The sequence below is a fragment of the Physeter macrocephalus genome, chromosome 11 (assembly GCF_002837175.3).
Source record: "Physeter macrocephalus isolate SW-GA chromosome 11, ASM283717v5, whole genome shotgun sequence".
NCBI lineage: Eukaryota > Metazoa > Chordata > Mammalia > Artiodactyla > Physeteridae > Physeter > Physeter macrocephalus.
The window spans coordinates 11,382,911-11,400,850 of NC_041224.1; the positions used below are offsets into that span (position 1 = coordinate 11,382,911).

General features: G+C 39.1%; 1 protein-coding gene across 4 annotated transcripts in view; it reads left to right on the forward strand.

Moving 5' to 3' along the window:
• MINDY3 (MINDY lysine 48 deubiquitinase 3) overlaps positions 1-17,940 on the forward strand; it is a 95,400-nt gene that overhangs the window by 35,713 nt on the left and 41,747 nt on the right. For 3 of the 4 annotated variants that reach the window (XR_447887.4, XM_007109657.3, XM_028494916.2), the window contains exons 9-10: positions 2,495-2,565; positions 7,701-7,781. Coding sequence is in view for 3 of the 4 variants with exons in the window: in XM_007109657.3 (XP_007109719.1) it covers positions 2,495-2,565; positions 7,701-7,781 (152 nt within the window). In the remaining variant the exon portion in view is untranslated. The remainder of the gene's footprint in view (positions 1-2,494; positions 2,566-7,700; positions 7,782-17,940) is intronic. The other variant, XM_007109658.4, reaches the window with a different exon arrangement.

The window sequence follows — 17,940 nt, forward strand, 5'->3', positions numbered from 1 at the left end:
TCCCTGGGGGCGCAGTGGTTGAGAGTCCGCCTGCCGATGAAGGGGACGTGGGTTCGGGTTCGCGCCCCGGTCCGGGCAGATCCGACATGCCGCGGAGCGGCTGGGCCCGTGAGCCATGGCCGCTGGGCCTGCGCGTCCGGAGCCTGTGCTCCGCAACGGGAGAGGCCACGACAGTGAGAGGCCCGCGTACCGCAAAAAAATAAATAAATAAATAAAATAAAAATAAAAATGCTACCATTGAAACAACATACCTAAACATGTGATTACTGACCTAATCTGAACAATTCATTATTCAAGAATTATGAACAGCTAATTTGCTATATTTAGTAGCATGATATTATTATAAATATACTATTCTAGACATTTGTTTAAAATTCTAAGGAAATAGATGATGTAGTATCAAGTTGTAACACTAGGTGGTGGTAACTGATTTTAGAAATTAACGTGTGAAAATGTTTCTTAACATGTATTCTTTGAACTTGAAAACATTTAGTGCTGCTTACATTTCGGAAGGAAGAGGAGGGAAAAGTTTGAAAGGCTGTGGAGTACCATCTCTGCCTGTTTGGGCTGCTCACCCTCACTTCCTCTTTCTCCTTTGAATGCTGTAGTTCACCCGTTCTCAGATTTCCTGGGCTCACGACCTTTACACTGTTAAATATAGTGAGGATCCCAAAAAGCTTTCTCTTACTTGCTTTATAAGAAAATAATCATCACTGGGTTTTTTGTTAAAAATTAAGACTGAGAAATTTTAAAAGATGTATTCATTTTAAAATTACTTTAAATATAAATATTTTTAATTAAACTATCTTCCCAAACAAGAAAAAAATTTCCTAAGAAGAGTGACATTGTTTTAAAATTTTGCAAATCCCTTTAATGTCTAGTTTATTAGCAGACAGCTGGATTCTCATATCTGTTTATAGATTCAGTCTGTTGGGAAATAACGTATCAGCCTCTGGAAAACCCCACTATACGCTCACGAGAGAGCAAGAGTGAAAAAGACAATTAACATCTTTTCATGTAAATCATTTCGGTTTCATGTAGTCTCTAAAAGGGACTTAGGCATCCCTAAGGGTTGTAACCAAAATTTGGGAACTATTGCTATGTCTTCTCTGCCTGTAAGAAGTTTGTGAAGAAGTACAAGCTATATGTGTACGTGCCTTCTATTAATTTTGAATTTACAAATCTTAAAGCTTCAACAGCAAGTTCTTGGTTTACACCATCTGGATGTTGTACTTCAGGATACGCGGTAAAATATTTACAACAAAAGCAAATAAGTTGTTATTATTACATTAATTGATAAGAAAAACATAATAATCCTAATAGGAAAATGGATGATATATAATCGGATGGTAAAAAGGATGTAGAGTTATATATACACTGTGTTCACAGTGGACATAATTTTTAACCGGAAAAAAACATGCTTTTTAGAAATATGTGTGGACCGAAATTACTATTATAGTGGCACTTGATGTACTTTAGCTGAAAGCTGTAGTCTGAAAAGACTTTATTACCGTCACAGTTATATCTCTGATGTGGAATAATCTGTCTTTTCATTTTCTATGCTTTTTCTGTTCTTTCTTACCCATTTCCATGATGTCAGCTCTCATCTCTATGCTGGTGATTCCCAAAACTTTACATCCAACCCTGATTTCTCTGCCGTGTTCCTGAGCCTTACTTCTAGTTGTGTATCCATCTCTAGCTAGAAGTCCTAATGGCGCCTCAATCCTAGCTTGTCTAAAACCAAACTCATGTCCTCTCTTCACACCACTTTAGAACCTCCTTCTTCTTAATTCTTTCTCTTAGTTAATCACCATTTATCAGGTTCCCCAGGCTAGAAACCTTTAAGGAAGCTTTGACAAATTCTTCACCCCTTAGATACATTGATTTGTCATACTTCTTTGCCATTTCCTCTGCTTTGAATTTTTTTCTTGTCCTCTTCTTGGCCTGGAAAATTCCTACATATGCTACAAGATTCAACTCAGATGTTACCACTTGTGTACACCTTCTCTGACACAGTAAGCAGATGCTTTAATACTGCTGTAAGATGTGTGTATTCATGTAAACAGAGAGCACAAGTTTTTTCATCTGCCTCCTTTGATAAGCTCTTAGCCTTTGTAAAGCAGTTACTGTGTTCTATTCATCCTTATTTCCCCAGTCTTAAGCGTGCTGCTTGTGTTTGTTTATAGGAGAGAGGAGTGGTATCAAATGTCCATCAAAAGTTAACATTGAATATAAAGTTTTATAAATACATTTAATATACATCTGAAGGATCACATTACCCACTACCTAATTTAATGGCATTTTATAATGAGTAGTACTGTCATGATGACTTGATGTGAACTCCTAACAATAAACATATGCTGGGCTTTAAAGTATAGTTTTGGGTAAAAGTAAAAGTTTTGGTGTAGAATATATATATCTGTGTACATATATATTTACATTGAAGTGCTTTTCAGATTTATATGCTAATGCAGTGCTAACTTTTTTGTTGCAGAACTTCTTGGTATACATGAACAAGCAACTGTAGGATTCTTAACACTAATGGAAGCGTTAAGATACTGTAAGGTAAGTTGATTTTTAAGGTACTTCGAATGGTTTTTATTCACATGTCCACTGTTGCAGAGAGCATTTTTCTCCTGTGACAGCAGTTTTTAGCTTACTACCGACAGTGTGTACTCTCAGTTTTGTTCTGACCTCCCTTCCTGAACTGACAGGCTTATCAAGGATGGAGCTGAGCTGGCTGATCATGCTCAGTCTCCTTATTTTTTGAGGCTTTGTTCCTTTTTGAGGGTCGGGGGGGCAGAACCCAGCATGAAATAGTTGGTAAAAACAGATACCCATTATCGAATATAGATATAGTTTTCAGTAAACTGAGGGGAAAGAACGCCCTGTTTGTTCCTCACTAACAGTATGCTTCGCTGAAACAACTGATAATACTTTATCAGGCAAAGAAAAAGAATTTGCTAAATGCCTGAAATTCTAACTTGTCTTTTTCATCTGAAAACTGATTTCACGCTAAAAAACAAAATCCAAGCACTTCACAGCATTAAACTCTTTAACACATGTGCTAGAATTAGGAACTGCCATGAAACTCTCGTTTTTTGATATATATTTCATAGCTTTCCTGCCCAATCGGAAATAACTGTTGGATATTCCAAATAGTTTTAAATGGAGTTGAAATCGATAACGATTTGCACTTAATAAGATGTTCTGATTTGGGAGAAAGAAAGAAGTAGATCTCGTATTCTTTTCCATTTTAGAATGGTGGTTCCATAGCAGTGGTTCTGGTGGTGATTATTTTTAGTAACAGTAACAGTACCTTTCTTTCTTTTTTCCTTTTCTTCCTTCCTTCCTTTCCTCCCCTCCCTTTCTTTTTTTACCAGACAGCATTCCTCTTTCATGACAACACTTGGACAGCGGTGACACGGCTATGATAATCGAATAGGTGTCATCCTGCCCTTATTCATTAGTAGTAATTGTACTGTCAAACAGTAGCAACTCTTATATTTTCAGTGACTTTAATTACACAAGTTAAAGCTATTCTGAGGCAACCTAGCGACTGGAGAATCAAACTGCGTCTCCTCCTCCCCAGCACACCCGCAGACGTTCATATTCCCAAAAGTGTGTGTGCACGTAAAGAAATGGTAACCACATGGAGACGACGGATATATTGCTTAGCGTGATTGTGGTGGTCTTTTTATGGTGTATACATATATCAAAGTATCAAGTTGTACACCTTAGATACGTACAGTTTTTGTATGTCAAAGATACGTCAGTGAAGCTGTTTTTCTAAAAAGTGTGTGGTGTGTGTTTTGCAGGCAGACAGGGTGTGAAGATGATATATTTTGAAATCTTCACCCTGTGGCCTTAAGGCCCTGATGGTCTGGATTCTGTCTGTCCGTCCAGAGTTGCGTTGCGCTCTCTCCATTGCTGTGCTCCAGCCATGCCGGTCTCCTGTCAGTTTTTCATACACGCCAGGCCCTTTCCTGCCTGATGAGCCTTCGTACTTACTTCATTTCTGCCTAGAATACTCCAGCTCTTAAATGGATGGCTCACTCTCTGCTTCAGACTCTACCTCAGACTGGGCCTCAAAGACCCTTTCCTGGACCATTCCCTCAGTGACTCTTTTTCACATTATTTCATAGGAATAATCACTTTGCAGTGATCTTTTTTATTGATTTAGTTATCCTTTTTAAATCTTGAATTTGTTTTTCTGTTGTCCCTAATGGAATATAAACTCTTTGAAGGCAGGCACATTGTCTTTCTGGGTACATATTAGGTGCTCAGTCAATATTTGTTGAAGGAATGAGCAGACAATTTCACCAGAATTGTAATTTTCTAAATATGTGCGTTTGCTTTTCTTTAACTGTTAGATAGAGCAGAGGAATGTCTGTTTTATCCCCAAGATCTTAGTGGGAAGTCATTAGCTGCTGTATATTCTCCTGTTACTCCAGTGTTATTGCTCTAGTGCCAACCTAGTGTTACTGCTCTAGTGTTCTAGCAGTAACTATGGTGTTTTCGAGGTTTAAAGATATTTTTAATGGTGGGATACAGCACACTGATACTCAGATAGATGAAAGGCAGAACTCTGTGACCTACAGCTCCAAACAAGAGAATGCTACCAGGCAGGGCCAAGAAGAGAATTATACCGGGGACAAGGCAACAGCAGGCTGCAGCCCTAGGGAGCCGCTTGCGTGTGGAAACCGGGATGGGGTTAGCTGGGCTGCCTGGGCTCCCTGTGACCTGCTGGTTTGAATGGTTTGGGTGAGCTCTGGGCTTGGGAGTTGTCCCTTGTTGTCTGGGGCCTGGCTCCAGAGCGATTAGGGCCACGCAGAGTGGCCTGGGGTGGGGAGACATGTCAGGTGGCTGGGGTTTGGACTTAAGGAGCTGTCTTTTTTAAGGGAATTGACCAGCCCCCAGTGAGGGCCTCAAAGCTGAGTTAAGACAGCATTAAAGAAACAAAACCAAAACAAAAAAACACTCTCTCTTACACTCTGGTGCTCATCTGTATGTAACTGTAGATAGATATCCTTCTGAATATATATATACATTCACTTATCATCAAACATTTAGAGAAATGGCGTTAAGGGAATAATTGTGTTTGTTTTAGTTTTGTGAATCTGAACACCTCCCTGTTCTTTGGTAGTGCAGCAAATTGCCCTTTAGAATTGAAATTAACATTTTCATATCATTTTGATCATATGTGTTCATTAAGACAAATGAAACAGTCTCTCTCACGGGCTCTCTAGGTCTCTCTCTCTCTCGCTCTTTCCCTCTCCTGCCCCTGTGTGCGTGCTCACGCAGATAAAAGGTGACTCCGAGTGCTTTTGGCTGTGCACCTTTTAAAAAACTCATATATAACTCATGCATAAAAGTCACCATTTTAAAGTGTGTTATTGAGTGGTTTTTCGCATGTTCACAGGGCTGTGCCATCATGACCACTATCTAATTTCAGTATGTTTTCCTCGCTCCAAAAAGATCCTCTAAACCAGGGGTCCCCAAAGCCCAGGCCGCACAGCAGGAGGTAAGCGGCGGGCGAGCGAAGCTTCCTCTGCCTCTCTGCACCGCTCCCCATCGCTCGCGTTGCCGCCTGAGCCATCCCCCGCCGCCCTTCCCCCCCTCCCCTGCAGCCCCGGTCCATGGAAAAACTGTCTTCCACGGAACCGGCCCCAAAGTTTGGGGACTGCTGCTCTAAACCCTTCAGCTGTCACCTCCTCATTCCTCCCCAGCCCCTGGCAACTTCCTGTCTCTGCGGTTTTGCCGGTTTTGGACATTTCATTTAAATGGAATCCTACAGTGCGTGGCCTTTAATGTCTGGCTTCTTTCACTTAGCATAATGTTCTCAGTGTTCGTTCACGCTTTAACATGTATTAGTACTTCATTCTTTTGTATGACCGAATAATATTGTATGATATATCAGTTTATATCAGTTTCATTTTTCTACTTATCAGGTGATGGACATTTGTCTTGTTTCTGATTTTTGGCTATTATGCATAATACTGCTATGAACATTAATATATAAGTCTTTTGTGAGCATGTTTTTATTTGTCTTGAGTGTATACCCAGGAATGAAATTACTTGGTCATATGGTAATTATATACGTAGCTTTTGGAGGAACTGTCAAACTGTTTTCCAAAGTGGTTGCTCCATTTATACCTTCTTTTATTTATTTTTCTTATTACAAACACTTCGTGAGCTCAGCACTCATTTACCCTTTGATCCCACTGTTTGTAATTTTATCCTCATGTTTTACTTCTACCTTAAACGCACACACATATATATACACACACACTTTTTCTAAAAGAGAAGTTAAACAGCACCTAAACTTTCCACCGCAAGGGGCCGCGTGATGTAATAGAAAGCTGCCACGTGAGGAATTATAAAACCTGAGCTTTAACCCCAGCTCTGTACTAGCTAGCCGTCTGAATTCAGGCCAAGCACAGGTCCTGTGGAGTTCGCAGCTTCCTTATGTAAAGTGGAAGGCCTTGCACTGAACACCTCTAGACTCCTTCACTCTGAACTGTGACCAGAGCTTTTCCTGTTTCTTTGTCCTTTTGCTGTTAACACTTTTCTGTTGTCCTCAAACCATCCTTCCTCCTCTGCTGGTTCACCACTGCCGTTAGCACATCCGGCTCATCCCTCCCATCGGAGGGCAAAGATACTACTAGCTTTATGATCCCCGAATACAAAAGACTACCTGCCTCTTTCCCACTTCCCTCCTAATGATAGCAGTCAGTTCCAAAGGGTGGTTGAAAGCCGGGCACCAGAGCAGGGCTTTTGGCTGCTAAGGGGCGAATAGTTGGCTCTGACTGCTGCGAGCAGCCACTTGGAATTTTCCAGTTCTAGGGAGTCTGTGTGAGAAAAGAAAATTCAGCAAATGTGATTGGTAAGGTTAGTTGTTTTTCAGTCAGAGTCTTTGTCCATCTAAGAGTGTGGGTGATTAATGTGAACATGATCAGATTTCACAAGTCTGTTGAATTTTAAGCTTTTTTTTTTCTCTGTCACGCACAAAAAAATGATACTCTCAAATTTTGGGTACTGTCATTTTTATATTAAATATATAACCTCGAAGGCAGGCTATAAAGTATAACTTCTTACATATTTTAAAGAGACTTAATACTGAAAAACTTTGAATTTACTTCCTACCATGAAGAATCAAATGACAGGATTCTTTTATATTCTTAAATGTTTGGGAGTGTGTGTTTTGCTTTAGAGAGATTACTGTGTTGCCACAGGTTCTTTGAAGACAGAATGTTCTTAAGGTTTTTCCCCCTATTTATTCATATATCTACTCACTTATTCATTTATAATTATTTTCCTGATAAAGTAATTGTTGTCAAGGTTATAGTTTTAGGGTTTGAGGTACCAAGCTGAAATTCTAGAAGTGGTCATTTTATCTAGGATCTTTAGTGAAACCTGAGAATGATTCTTAGAGCTAAACTAATTCTTTTTAGCTGTGTTAGATCTGTATTATTCTTCTAGTGGAAAGGTGCAGTAAAAACTTAGCCCTGACAGTCATTATAACATTCATTTTTACACTTAGCATTTGACCATTATGGGTAAGGCATTCTGGCACAATCCATTATTCCCTTTAAATATGAATTAGACACTTCAGTTATGCCTCAAATATTCGTTGGCAGATATTTAACAGGCAGTATAAAATTTTCATTTGTTTATTTATTTTGCTACATTTGTTCTAGGTTGGTTCTTACTTGAAATCTCCAAAATTCCCTATTTGGATTGTTGGCAGTGAAACTCACCTCACCGTATTTTTTGCCAAGGTATGCTTATAGCAGGATTTTTTTTTTTTTTTTTTTTGGTAAGTATGACATCAGGCAAACAAGTAATATAAGTCCATATTTAGTTTGGATCTTTGTACAGACTTCAGTGTATTCCCACTGTGAAGTGGATTGTTTCAAAATCTAAAAAATTAATACTAAAGGACATACTGTTGTACTGCTTTGGTTTTGGAATCATTTCAGTAAAATCAGTCATGATTTACTTAATAATTTCTTTATCTTTTCCAACTTTAGAACTTTGTCTCTTGATTTTTTTCAGAAATCACTTGCATTATGATGAAAATAATTGAAATTAAATGGTTTGGGTTACTCTTTTGTAGAGAGGATAAAAATCTAACTTATGTGATATAAAATAGTTTTAGTTATAACATCTAGGAAAAAGCATTTTAAAATCGATTAATAGTTCAGTGGTATAGAGGTCAGTTGCTCTTTCAGGATGGAATATTTCCTACAGTTTTAGTAGATGCAATATTACAATATTGAAATAGATTAAATACATTTGAATATGTTTGTTATAAAATTCTTGCAACAAAACTGTTGCTAAATCCCAGCCTTTATAATATTTCTTTTTCCACAATCGAGTGGTTAAGAGCCTTGAAGTCAGACAGCCTTCGTTAGAATCCCAACCATGCCACTTCCTAACATGGCTCAGCCTCTTCTCCCATGTCTTTAAAATAGGGTTTAATAATGGTGCCTTGCTCTTAGGATTGTTGTCAGGCTTAGCAGTACCTATTACAAGTTAAATGCCCAGTAAATCTTAGCTGTTGTCATCATCATCATTGCCGTTTTCATTATTCTACATTTATTAAACATTTCTGGTATTCCTACATAGAGTTGCTAGATGTTGGACTAAAGGAAGAAAATTTATAATTATATTTTTGACGTTTCTTAATCCTGTTGCCCTTTCCTGATTACTCAACTGTGCTTTTTCAGCTTGTACTTGTTAAAGTACTTTGTGTCTGTAAGAAGTATGAATTGTATAAATTGTACCAAAGACTGAACTGACAGTGCTAAGTTTTGTGGATCTATTTCATTATTTATTACTGTATTCACTTTTCTTGTGCTGGCAAACGTCCAGCTAGTGGATTTAGTGAAAGATACATACTTACTTTTCCTTAAACAGGGAAAGCTATAAAATACAGCCGTAAGAGTACAGACCATACTGATTTGTTACATTTCATCTGACAGCTTTTGCTCTATATTTTCCTCCTGAAGTAGAGAGGAAGAAGTAAAAAGCAAATGTAAACTACAGAACCTAAACAACTAATTCCTGCCTGAGGATTTCATCATTTGACTCATTTTAGTGTCAAGTGTTATAAATTTCCAGAAAAGGAAATCAATTCCGATTTACATACAGAAATGTATTTTCAAGCCAGTTATTACTTTTATCACCAACCCTATTCTTTAACATTAGGAAAACTAATAAATTTCTCAAACTATATGTGTCAAATATAAAAGATAGTAAGATAAAAATATTTTAAACCTTAAATTTTATGATTGATATTTAAAAAATGATTTTGTTGTCAAAACAGCAGAAGAGGTTTCACGGGAGGTTAATAGAAGGAACAGTGTCACTTGCGCTATGTAAATACGCAGACATTTTGTTTTCAAACATCGAAGTATTAGGTATGTGGAGAGAGTCAGGGGAGTGAATGATACCCACCTTTCTATGGAGAAGACACTCCTTACCTACCTGTCCTGGTATTCTTTGTTGTTCCCATAGCAGTCGGTCCATTGTGCTGCTGCATTTATCACATGATGCACCGTTGCTACTTCCCGCGCCTTTCTTTGCATGGCCCGTGGTCAGCAGTGAGCCTTGTGTGGGGCAGGGACTCTCTCATTCATCTTCTTATCCGTAGGCCCTCAGCCACTGCATTGAAAAGTGGAATTGAGTCATGAAGTACATAGAAAAACTTTAAAAACCCTGCCACACCAGTTGTGGACCTGACAAAACACAGTCAGCGTACACCGTGGATGTCAGTCAAGGTTTTTAAACCTCTCTTCATGTATTTGCATCCTTGAAGCTACTAATAATCCTGATAGGAAAGTGCACACACACATAAAGTGATTATAGAAAAGCTTACGTTAAGATTTCAGTTTCTTCTACTGTTATAAAAACCAGGTATTTCAAATACCTTATCTCTCTTTTAGAACTCTTAAGTTTTGTACTGATTGTTTTGATACTTACCTTTGTGTTTTCCCCATCTGGTATATAGACTGGCACATAGTGTAGAGAATTCCTTAGTTTAATGAATAAAGCCTTTGCACGAATTTTCTACAGTTGGGTTCCAGTGACATTTATATCTTCTAAAAATACTTCCTCATGACTCACTCTGAAGCTTCTTAAAAGCACGGGTACTTCCTTTTCTGTGAATTTTAGCACAATTGAATTTGGATTGCCTGAACATGTTATCTTTATAGAGTTACAGGTAAAGAATTTTTCCCTTTGAAATAAAGTACTCTAAAGCTGGAAGAACACAAATGGTAAATAACATTGATGATACTTGATAGCATTTACTAGGTCCAATTTTAAATTTTTTTAAATTGAAGCAGTATTTATATAGTCTTTATCATATAGAAAATACTGTAAATTTTGCTTTTCTTTATGTTACAACAAGTTCCATTATTTGGTCATTCTTTCTTGGATATTTATGTATTTGCACAAGTAATTTTGGCTATGGCTTTGTTTTTGTTATTCTGTTTGGTTTCTTTGTTTCTGGTAGGTAGGTTCACTTTATGTTCTTGGCCTGAAATGAACAACAGAGTTTTGTTCCCAGCCCCCGACCTGCCCCAGACCTTAATGTGAATGTTTATATCTTTTTCTATAAAACTGGTGTGTTTGTCTGGAAATGTATTTTGTGTGCTGATTTCTTTGTACTGATTATGATGAAGTAGAAAAGCATGTTTTAAGGTCACAGTTTCCAAGGCAGTCTGTAATTTGGCATTGTAAAATGCCTTTGAAAAGCAATCGGCTTCTTCACGTGACTTACACGCTGGAGGTGGTAATAGTTGCAGTTCTCTTCCTTCACATATATACCCACTTGTCAGATATTTATAGGGCATATAATATGCACCTGGCATTATGCAGGGTGCTGTGAATACATGGTAAGGGGAAGGATTAGGTGCCTGTTTTTATGGAAGTGTGCATTTTAATGGGGGAGGCATTAATCAAAGAGTCACACTTATAAAATTACAGCTGTGATGGATGCTAACAAAACACAGGTCTGTTAAGCTTTAAGGAAGATTAGGAACGTCTCCTTGAGGAATTGATGTTGAAAATGAGCCCTGAGGCATCAGTAAGATGAAACTACAGGGAGAGGGAAAAAAGAGCATTCCCTACTAAAGAAACAGTTGGAGCAAGCAAACAGCCGTAGAAGAGAGGACTGTGGTGTGAACAACCGAGAGAAGAGCGGGAGCGCTGAGAACTGGGGGCAGGGCAGGGGGCAGGAGGAGGCAGCAAAGGTAGGCATCCCGTGTGACTCTCTTCTAAGAGTAAGGACCGCCACTAGACTTTAAAAATCGGTGGGAGTAGTTTGGTGGGGGGAGATATGAAGGAAGGGAACAGGACTAAAAATGCATTTTGTAAAGATCACTCTGGCCAATTGTGGAAGACAGACACTGAAGGATATCCTAGGAGTAGGTGAACAAGACTTTGGTAATCTTCCTGGTGAGCAAAGAGTGTAGTTTGGTCCAGGGGAATGATGATAGAGATGGATAGAAGTACGACTGACCCTTGAACAACACCAGGTTTGAACTGAGCAGGTCCACTTACACACGGATTATTTTTCCATAGTAAATCCTACACAATTCCCAGTTGGTTGGATCCCCAGGTGGTTGAATCCGTGGATGCGGAACCACAGATACAGAGGAACCATGGATACATAGGACCGATTAGAAGTTAAATGTGAGTTTTCGATGGTGCTGAGGGTCAGCGCCCCCAACCCCTGCATTGTTCAAGGATCAACTGTATATAAATTTGAGAGATTTATACCTGAGTTAAGCTGACAGGACTGAGTGATAGATTGGCTCGGATAGATGAGGGGTGAGAAGCCTCATGAGATGTGTGTTTTTAATGATTAGCTCTCAGCAGCTTTGCACTTGTTGAATGTACCCACTCATGATTAAAGCAATTTATTTTTCTTTGGCCAAATTGACTAGGTCAAGATACTGCAGTGAAACGGCCCAACCAAATAATCCCACAGTGAGGTTTCCAAGTCCTGCCCGCACAGACAGTGCTTTTTAGTTTTTCCACATATTAGCGGACCACCAAGGATCATCAGACATTTGAGGAATGCTAACGTGAAAAACAGAAATCAGGGACTTCCCTGGTGGTCCACTGGTTAGAACCCTGCACTCTCACTGCAGGGGGCACAGGTTCAGTCCCTGGTTGGGGAACTAAGATCCCGCAAGCCAGGTGGCTTGGCCAAAAAAAAGAAAAATACAGAAATAAGAGCAAATAAGGACAAAGGGATCAAAAAGATTAGAGACAGTGAAGGCATCAAAACAAAACTTCAAAAAACCAAAAACCGTAAGAGAGGTTATTATATCCATGAAACTATGGAGGCCATGAGGACAGAACATTTGAAGGACGAAAGAGAAACTGAAAACTTACTGAAAGAATTGAAAGACAAATTGGAGAATTCTCTTCCTCCATCATTGCTGTAGCTTCCTAACTGATGACTAGACCATGCTGTTGCCCTTCATGGGCCTGTAGTAGCTTCTCAATTCAGGACTAAAATGAGCCCATTAAAATGTAAGTCACTTCACATCATTGGCTCCCTTTTCACTAAGAGTAAAAGCCAAAGTCCTTAGAATTGACCCCCTAGGCCCTTCCTCTGCTAATCAGATTCCCTGTTGCCCTCTAATCTCATTTTCTACTACTCTCCCCTCCTGTCTTGCTTGGCCACGGTGGCCTTTCCTCTGTCTCAAAAGTGAGGCAAGCCCTCTGCCCCTGCTCTTCCCTTTAGGATCTTGCATCAGATGTCTGTATAAAGGATTCCTTCCTACCTTCAGGTCAGCATTCAAGTGTCACCTCCTTAGTGAGGCCTTCTCTGGCCACTTTTCTAAAAGCTCAACCCCATCCTTTCCCCCTTTTCATTAAGATTCTCTCTCCCACTCATTCTCGAAAATAGATTTTGGCGGGGGGGGGGGGGCCATGCCGCACCACGCAGCTTGCGGGATTTTAGTTATCTGTCCAGGGATTGAGACCACACCACTGGCAGTGAAAGTGCGGAGTCCCAACCACTGCACCACCAGGGAATTCCCTCAAAAATAGATTTTTCAAAAAAAATATTTACTTATTTATTTTGGCCACACTGGGTGTTGGTTGTGGCCTGCAGGCTCTTAGTTACAGCAAGTAGACTTCTTAGTTGCGGCTGTGGACTCTTAGTTGCAGCTAAGTGGTCATTGTGGTTTGATTTACATTTTCCTCATGACTGATGATGTTGATCATCTTTTTATGTGCTTTTTGGCCATTTGTATATCTTCTTTGGAGAATTGTCTATTCAGGTCCCTTGTCTATTTTTGAATTGGGTTGTTTGTCCTTTTATTGAAATGTCAGGTTTTAATAAATCCTGGTTACTATGCACATACTATATATCTTACTTATTTGTTTTATGTATTACCTGTCTCACTAGTAAGCTTTATGACAGCAGGATTTTGGTCTGTTTTGTTTCTGTTTCCTAACACCAAGAACAGTGTCAGGCACAGTGTTCATGCTCTATAGATTGCTGTTAAAGAAATAAACTAGCAGAAAACACCAAAGATTTATTTCACATTGTGATATAAGCATGTTGGTACTTGATAAAGGGGGAAAAGGGGACTTAAGTGTGCCAGGTTGTTTCCGATCACAAGAATTCAATAGATCCCAGTGGTCTGACATGGGCCCTACCCTGGAGGCTGCTGTGGGAGGATGGTCGCCCCCTGGCGCCTGGGTGCCCCTGAAGGCCCCTGTGGTCCATGGAGCTGATCCCTGCCGCGTGGCTGACAGGGTCTTCATGCTCCAGCCGGGTGTCAGGCCTGTGGCTCTGAGGTCGGAGAGCCGAGTTTAGGACATTGGACCACCAGTGACCTCCCAGCTCCATGTAATGTCAAACGGCAAAAGCTGTCCCAGAGATCTCCATCTCGACGCTAAGACCCAGGTCCATTCAATGGCCAGCAAGCTACAGTGCTGGGCACCCTATGCTAAACAACTAGCAAGACAGGAACACAGCCCCACCCATTAGCAGAGAGGCTGCCGAAAATCATAATAAGGACACAGACACCTCAAAACATACCACTGGACGCAGTCCTGCCCACCAGAAAGACAAGATCCAGCCTCATCCACCAGAACACGGGCACCAGTCCCCTCCTAGGAAGCCTACACAACCCACTGAACCAACCTTACCCACTGGGGGCAGACACCAAAAACAATGGGAACTACGAACCTGCAAAAAGGAGACCCTAAACACAGTAACTTAAGCAAAATGAGAAGGCAGAGAAACACACAGCAGATGAAGGAGCAAGGTAAAAACCCACCAGACCAAACACAATAGCAGAATAACTGAGGCAGAAGAACAGGTAAGTGACCTGGAAGATAAAATAGTGGAAATAATACCACAGAGGAAAATAAAGAAAATACAATGAAAAGAATTGAGGACAGTCTCAGAGACCTCTGGGACAACATTAAACACACCAACATTCAAATTATAGGGATCCCAGAAGAAGAAGAGAAAAATAAAGGGACTGAGAAAATATTTGAAGAGATTATAGTTGAAAACTTCCCTAATATGGGGAAGGAAATAGTCAGTCAAGGCCAGGAAGCTCAGAGTCCCACACAGGATAAATCCAAGGAGAAATACGCCAAGATACATGTTAATCACAAAAATTAAATACAAAGAAAAAATATTAAAAGCAGCAAGGGAAAAACAACAAATAACATACAAGGGAATCCATGTAAGGTTAACAACTAATCTTTCAGCAGAAACTCTGCAAGCCAGAAAGGAGTGGCAGGACATATTTAAAGTGATGAAAGGGAAAAACCTACAACCAAGATTACTCTACCCAGCAAGGATCTCATTCAGATTTGAAGGAGAAATTAAAACCTTTACAGACAAGAAAAAGCTAAGAGAATTCAGCACCAGCCAAGCAGCTTTACAACAAATGCTAAAGGAACTTCTCTAGGCAGGAAACCACAAGAGAAGGAAAAGACCTACAATAAGAAACACAAAACAATTAAGAAAATGGAAATAGGAACATATATATCGATAACTACCTTAAATGTAAATGGATTAAATGCTCCAACCAAAAGACATAGACTGGCTGAATGGATACAAAAACAAGACCCATATATCTGCTGTCTACAAGAGACCCACTTCAAACCTAGGGACACATACAGACTGAAAGTGAGGGGATGGAAAAAGATATTCCATGCAAATGGAAATCAAAAGAAAGCTGGAGTAGCAATTCTCTTATCAGACAAAATAGACTTTAAAGTAAAGACTATTATAAGAGACAGAGAAGGATATTACATAATGATCAAGGGAGCAATCCAAGAAGAAGATATAGCAATTATAAATATTTATGCACCCAACATAGGAGCACCTCAATACATAAGGCAAATGCTAACAGCCATAAAAGGGGAAATCGACAGTAACACAGTCATAGTAGGGGACTTTAACACTGTACTTTCACCAATGGACAGATCATCCAAAATGAAAATAAATAGGCAGCAGAAGCTTTAAATGACACATTAAACAAGATGGACCTAATTGATATTTATAGGACATCCCATCCAAAAACAGGAGAATATACTTCCTTCTCAAGTGCTCATGGAACATTCGCCAGGATAGATCATATTTGGGTCACAAATCAAGCCTTGGTAAATTTAAGAATATTGAAATCGTATCAAGTCAAGAAACAAGGAAATCTCAAATAAACAACCTAACCTTTCACCTAAAGCATTTAGAGAAAGAAAAACAAAACAAAACAAAAAAGATTAGCAGAAGGAAAGAAATCATAAAGATCAGATCAGATATAAATAAAAAATAAATGAAGGAAACAATAGCAAAGATCAATAAAACTAACAGCTTTTTCATTGAGAAGATTTTAAAAATTGATAAACCATTAGCCAGACTCATCAGGAAAAAAAGGAAGACTCAAATCAACAGAATTAGAAATGAAAAAAGAGAAGTAACAACTGACAATGCATAAATACAAAGGATCATGAAAGATTACTACAGGCAACTATATGCCAATAAAATGGGCAACCTGGAAGAAATGGACAATTTCTTAGAAAAGCACAACCTTCTGAGACTGAACCAGGAAGAAATAAATAGAAAATATAAACAGACCAATCACAAGCACTGAAATTGAGACTGTGATTAACAATCTGCCAACAAACAAAAGCCAAGGACCAGGGGGCTTCACAGGCTAATTCTATCAGACATTTAGAGAAGAGCTAACACCTATCCTTCTCCAGCTCTTGCAAAATATAGCACAGGGAGGAACACTCCCAAACTCACTCTACGAGGCCACCATCACCCTGATACCAAAACCAGACAGAGATGTCACAAAGAAAGAAAACTACAGGCCAATATCAGTGATGAACATACATGCAAAAATCCTCCACAAAATACTAGCAAACAGAATCCAACAGTACATTAATCCAAACAATCATACACCATGATCAAGTGGGGTTTGTCCCAGGAATGCGAGGATTGTTCAATATACGCAAATCAATCAGTGTGATACACCATATTAACAGATTGAAGGAGGAAAACCATATGGTCATCTCAATAAATGCAGAAAAAGCTTTTGACAAAATTCAGCAGCCATTTATGATTAAAAAAAAAACTCTCCAGAAAGTAGGCATAGAGGGTACCTACCTCGACATAATAAAGGCCATATGTGACAAGCCATAAGTGAAAAACTGAAACCATTTCCTCTAAGATCAGGAACAATGCAAGGTTGCCCACCTTCACCACTATTGAACATAGTTTTGGAAGTTTTAGCCATGGCAATAAGAGAAGAAAAAGAAATCGCACAGAAGTCTCTTGTATTCCTATACACTAATGATGAAAAATCTGAAACAGAAATTAAGGAAACATTCCCATTTACCACTGCAACAGAAAGAATAAAATACCTAGGAATAAACCTACCTAAGGAGACAAAAGACCTGTATGCAGAAAACTCTAAGACACTGGTGAAAGAAATTAAAGATGATACGAACAGATAGAGAGATATACCATGTTCTTCGATTGGAAGAATCAACATTGTGAAAATTACTGTACTACCCAAAGCAATGTACAGATTCAATGCAATCCCTATCGAACTACCAATGGCATTTTACACAGAACTAGAACAAAAAATTTTGCAATTTGTATGGAAACACAAAAGATCCCAAATAGCCAAAGCAATCTTGAGAAAGATAAATGGAGCTGGAGGAATCAGGCTCCCAGACTTCAGACTGTACTACAGAGCTACAGTAATCAAGACAGTATGGTACTGGCACAAAAACAGAAATATACATCAATGGATAGAAAGCCCAGAGATAAACCCACGCACCTCTGGTCACCTTATTTTTGATAAAAGAGGCAAGAATATACAGTGGAGAAAAGACATCCTCTTCAATCAGTGGTGCTGGGAAAACTGGACAGCTACATGTAAAAGAATGAAATTAGGACACTCCCTAACACCAGACACAAAAATAAACTCAAAAGAGATTAAAGAGCTAAATGTAAGGCCAGACACTATAAAACTCTTAGAGCAAAACATAGGCAGAACACTCTATGACAGAAATCACAGCAAGATCCTTTTTGACCCACCTCCTAGAGAAATGGAAATAAAAATAAACAAATGGGACCTAATGAAACTTAAAATCTTTTGCACAGGAAAGGAAACCATAAACAAGACAAAAAGAGAACCCTCAGGATGGGAGAAAATATTTGCAAATGAGGCAACTGACAAAGGATTAATCTCCAAAATTTACAAGCAGTTCATGCAGCTGAATATCAAAGAAACAAACAACCCAATCCGAAAATTGGCAGAAGACCTAAACAGACATTTCTCCAAAGAAGATATACAGATTGCCAACAAGCACATGAAAGGATGCTCAACATCATTAATCATTAGAAAAATGCAAATCAAAAGTACAATGAGATAT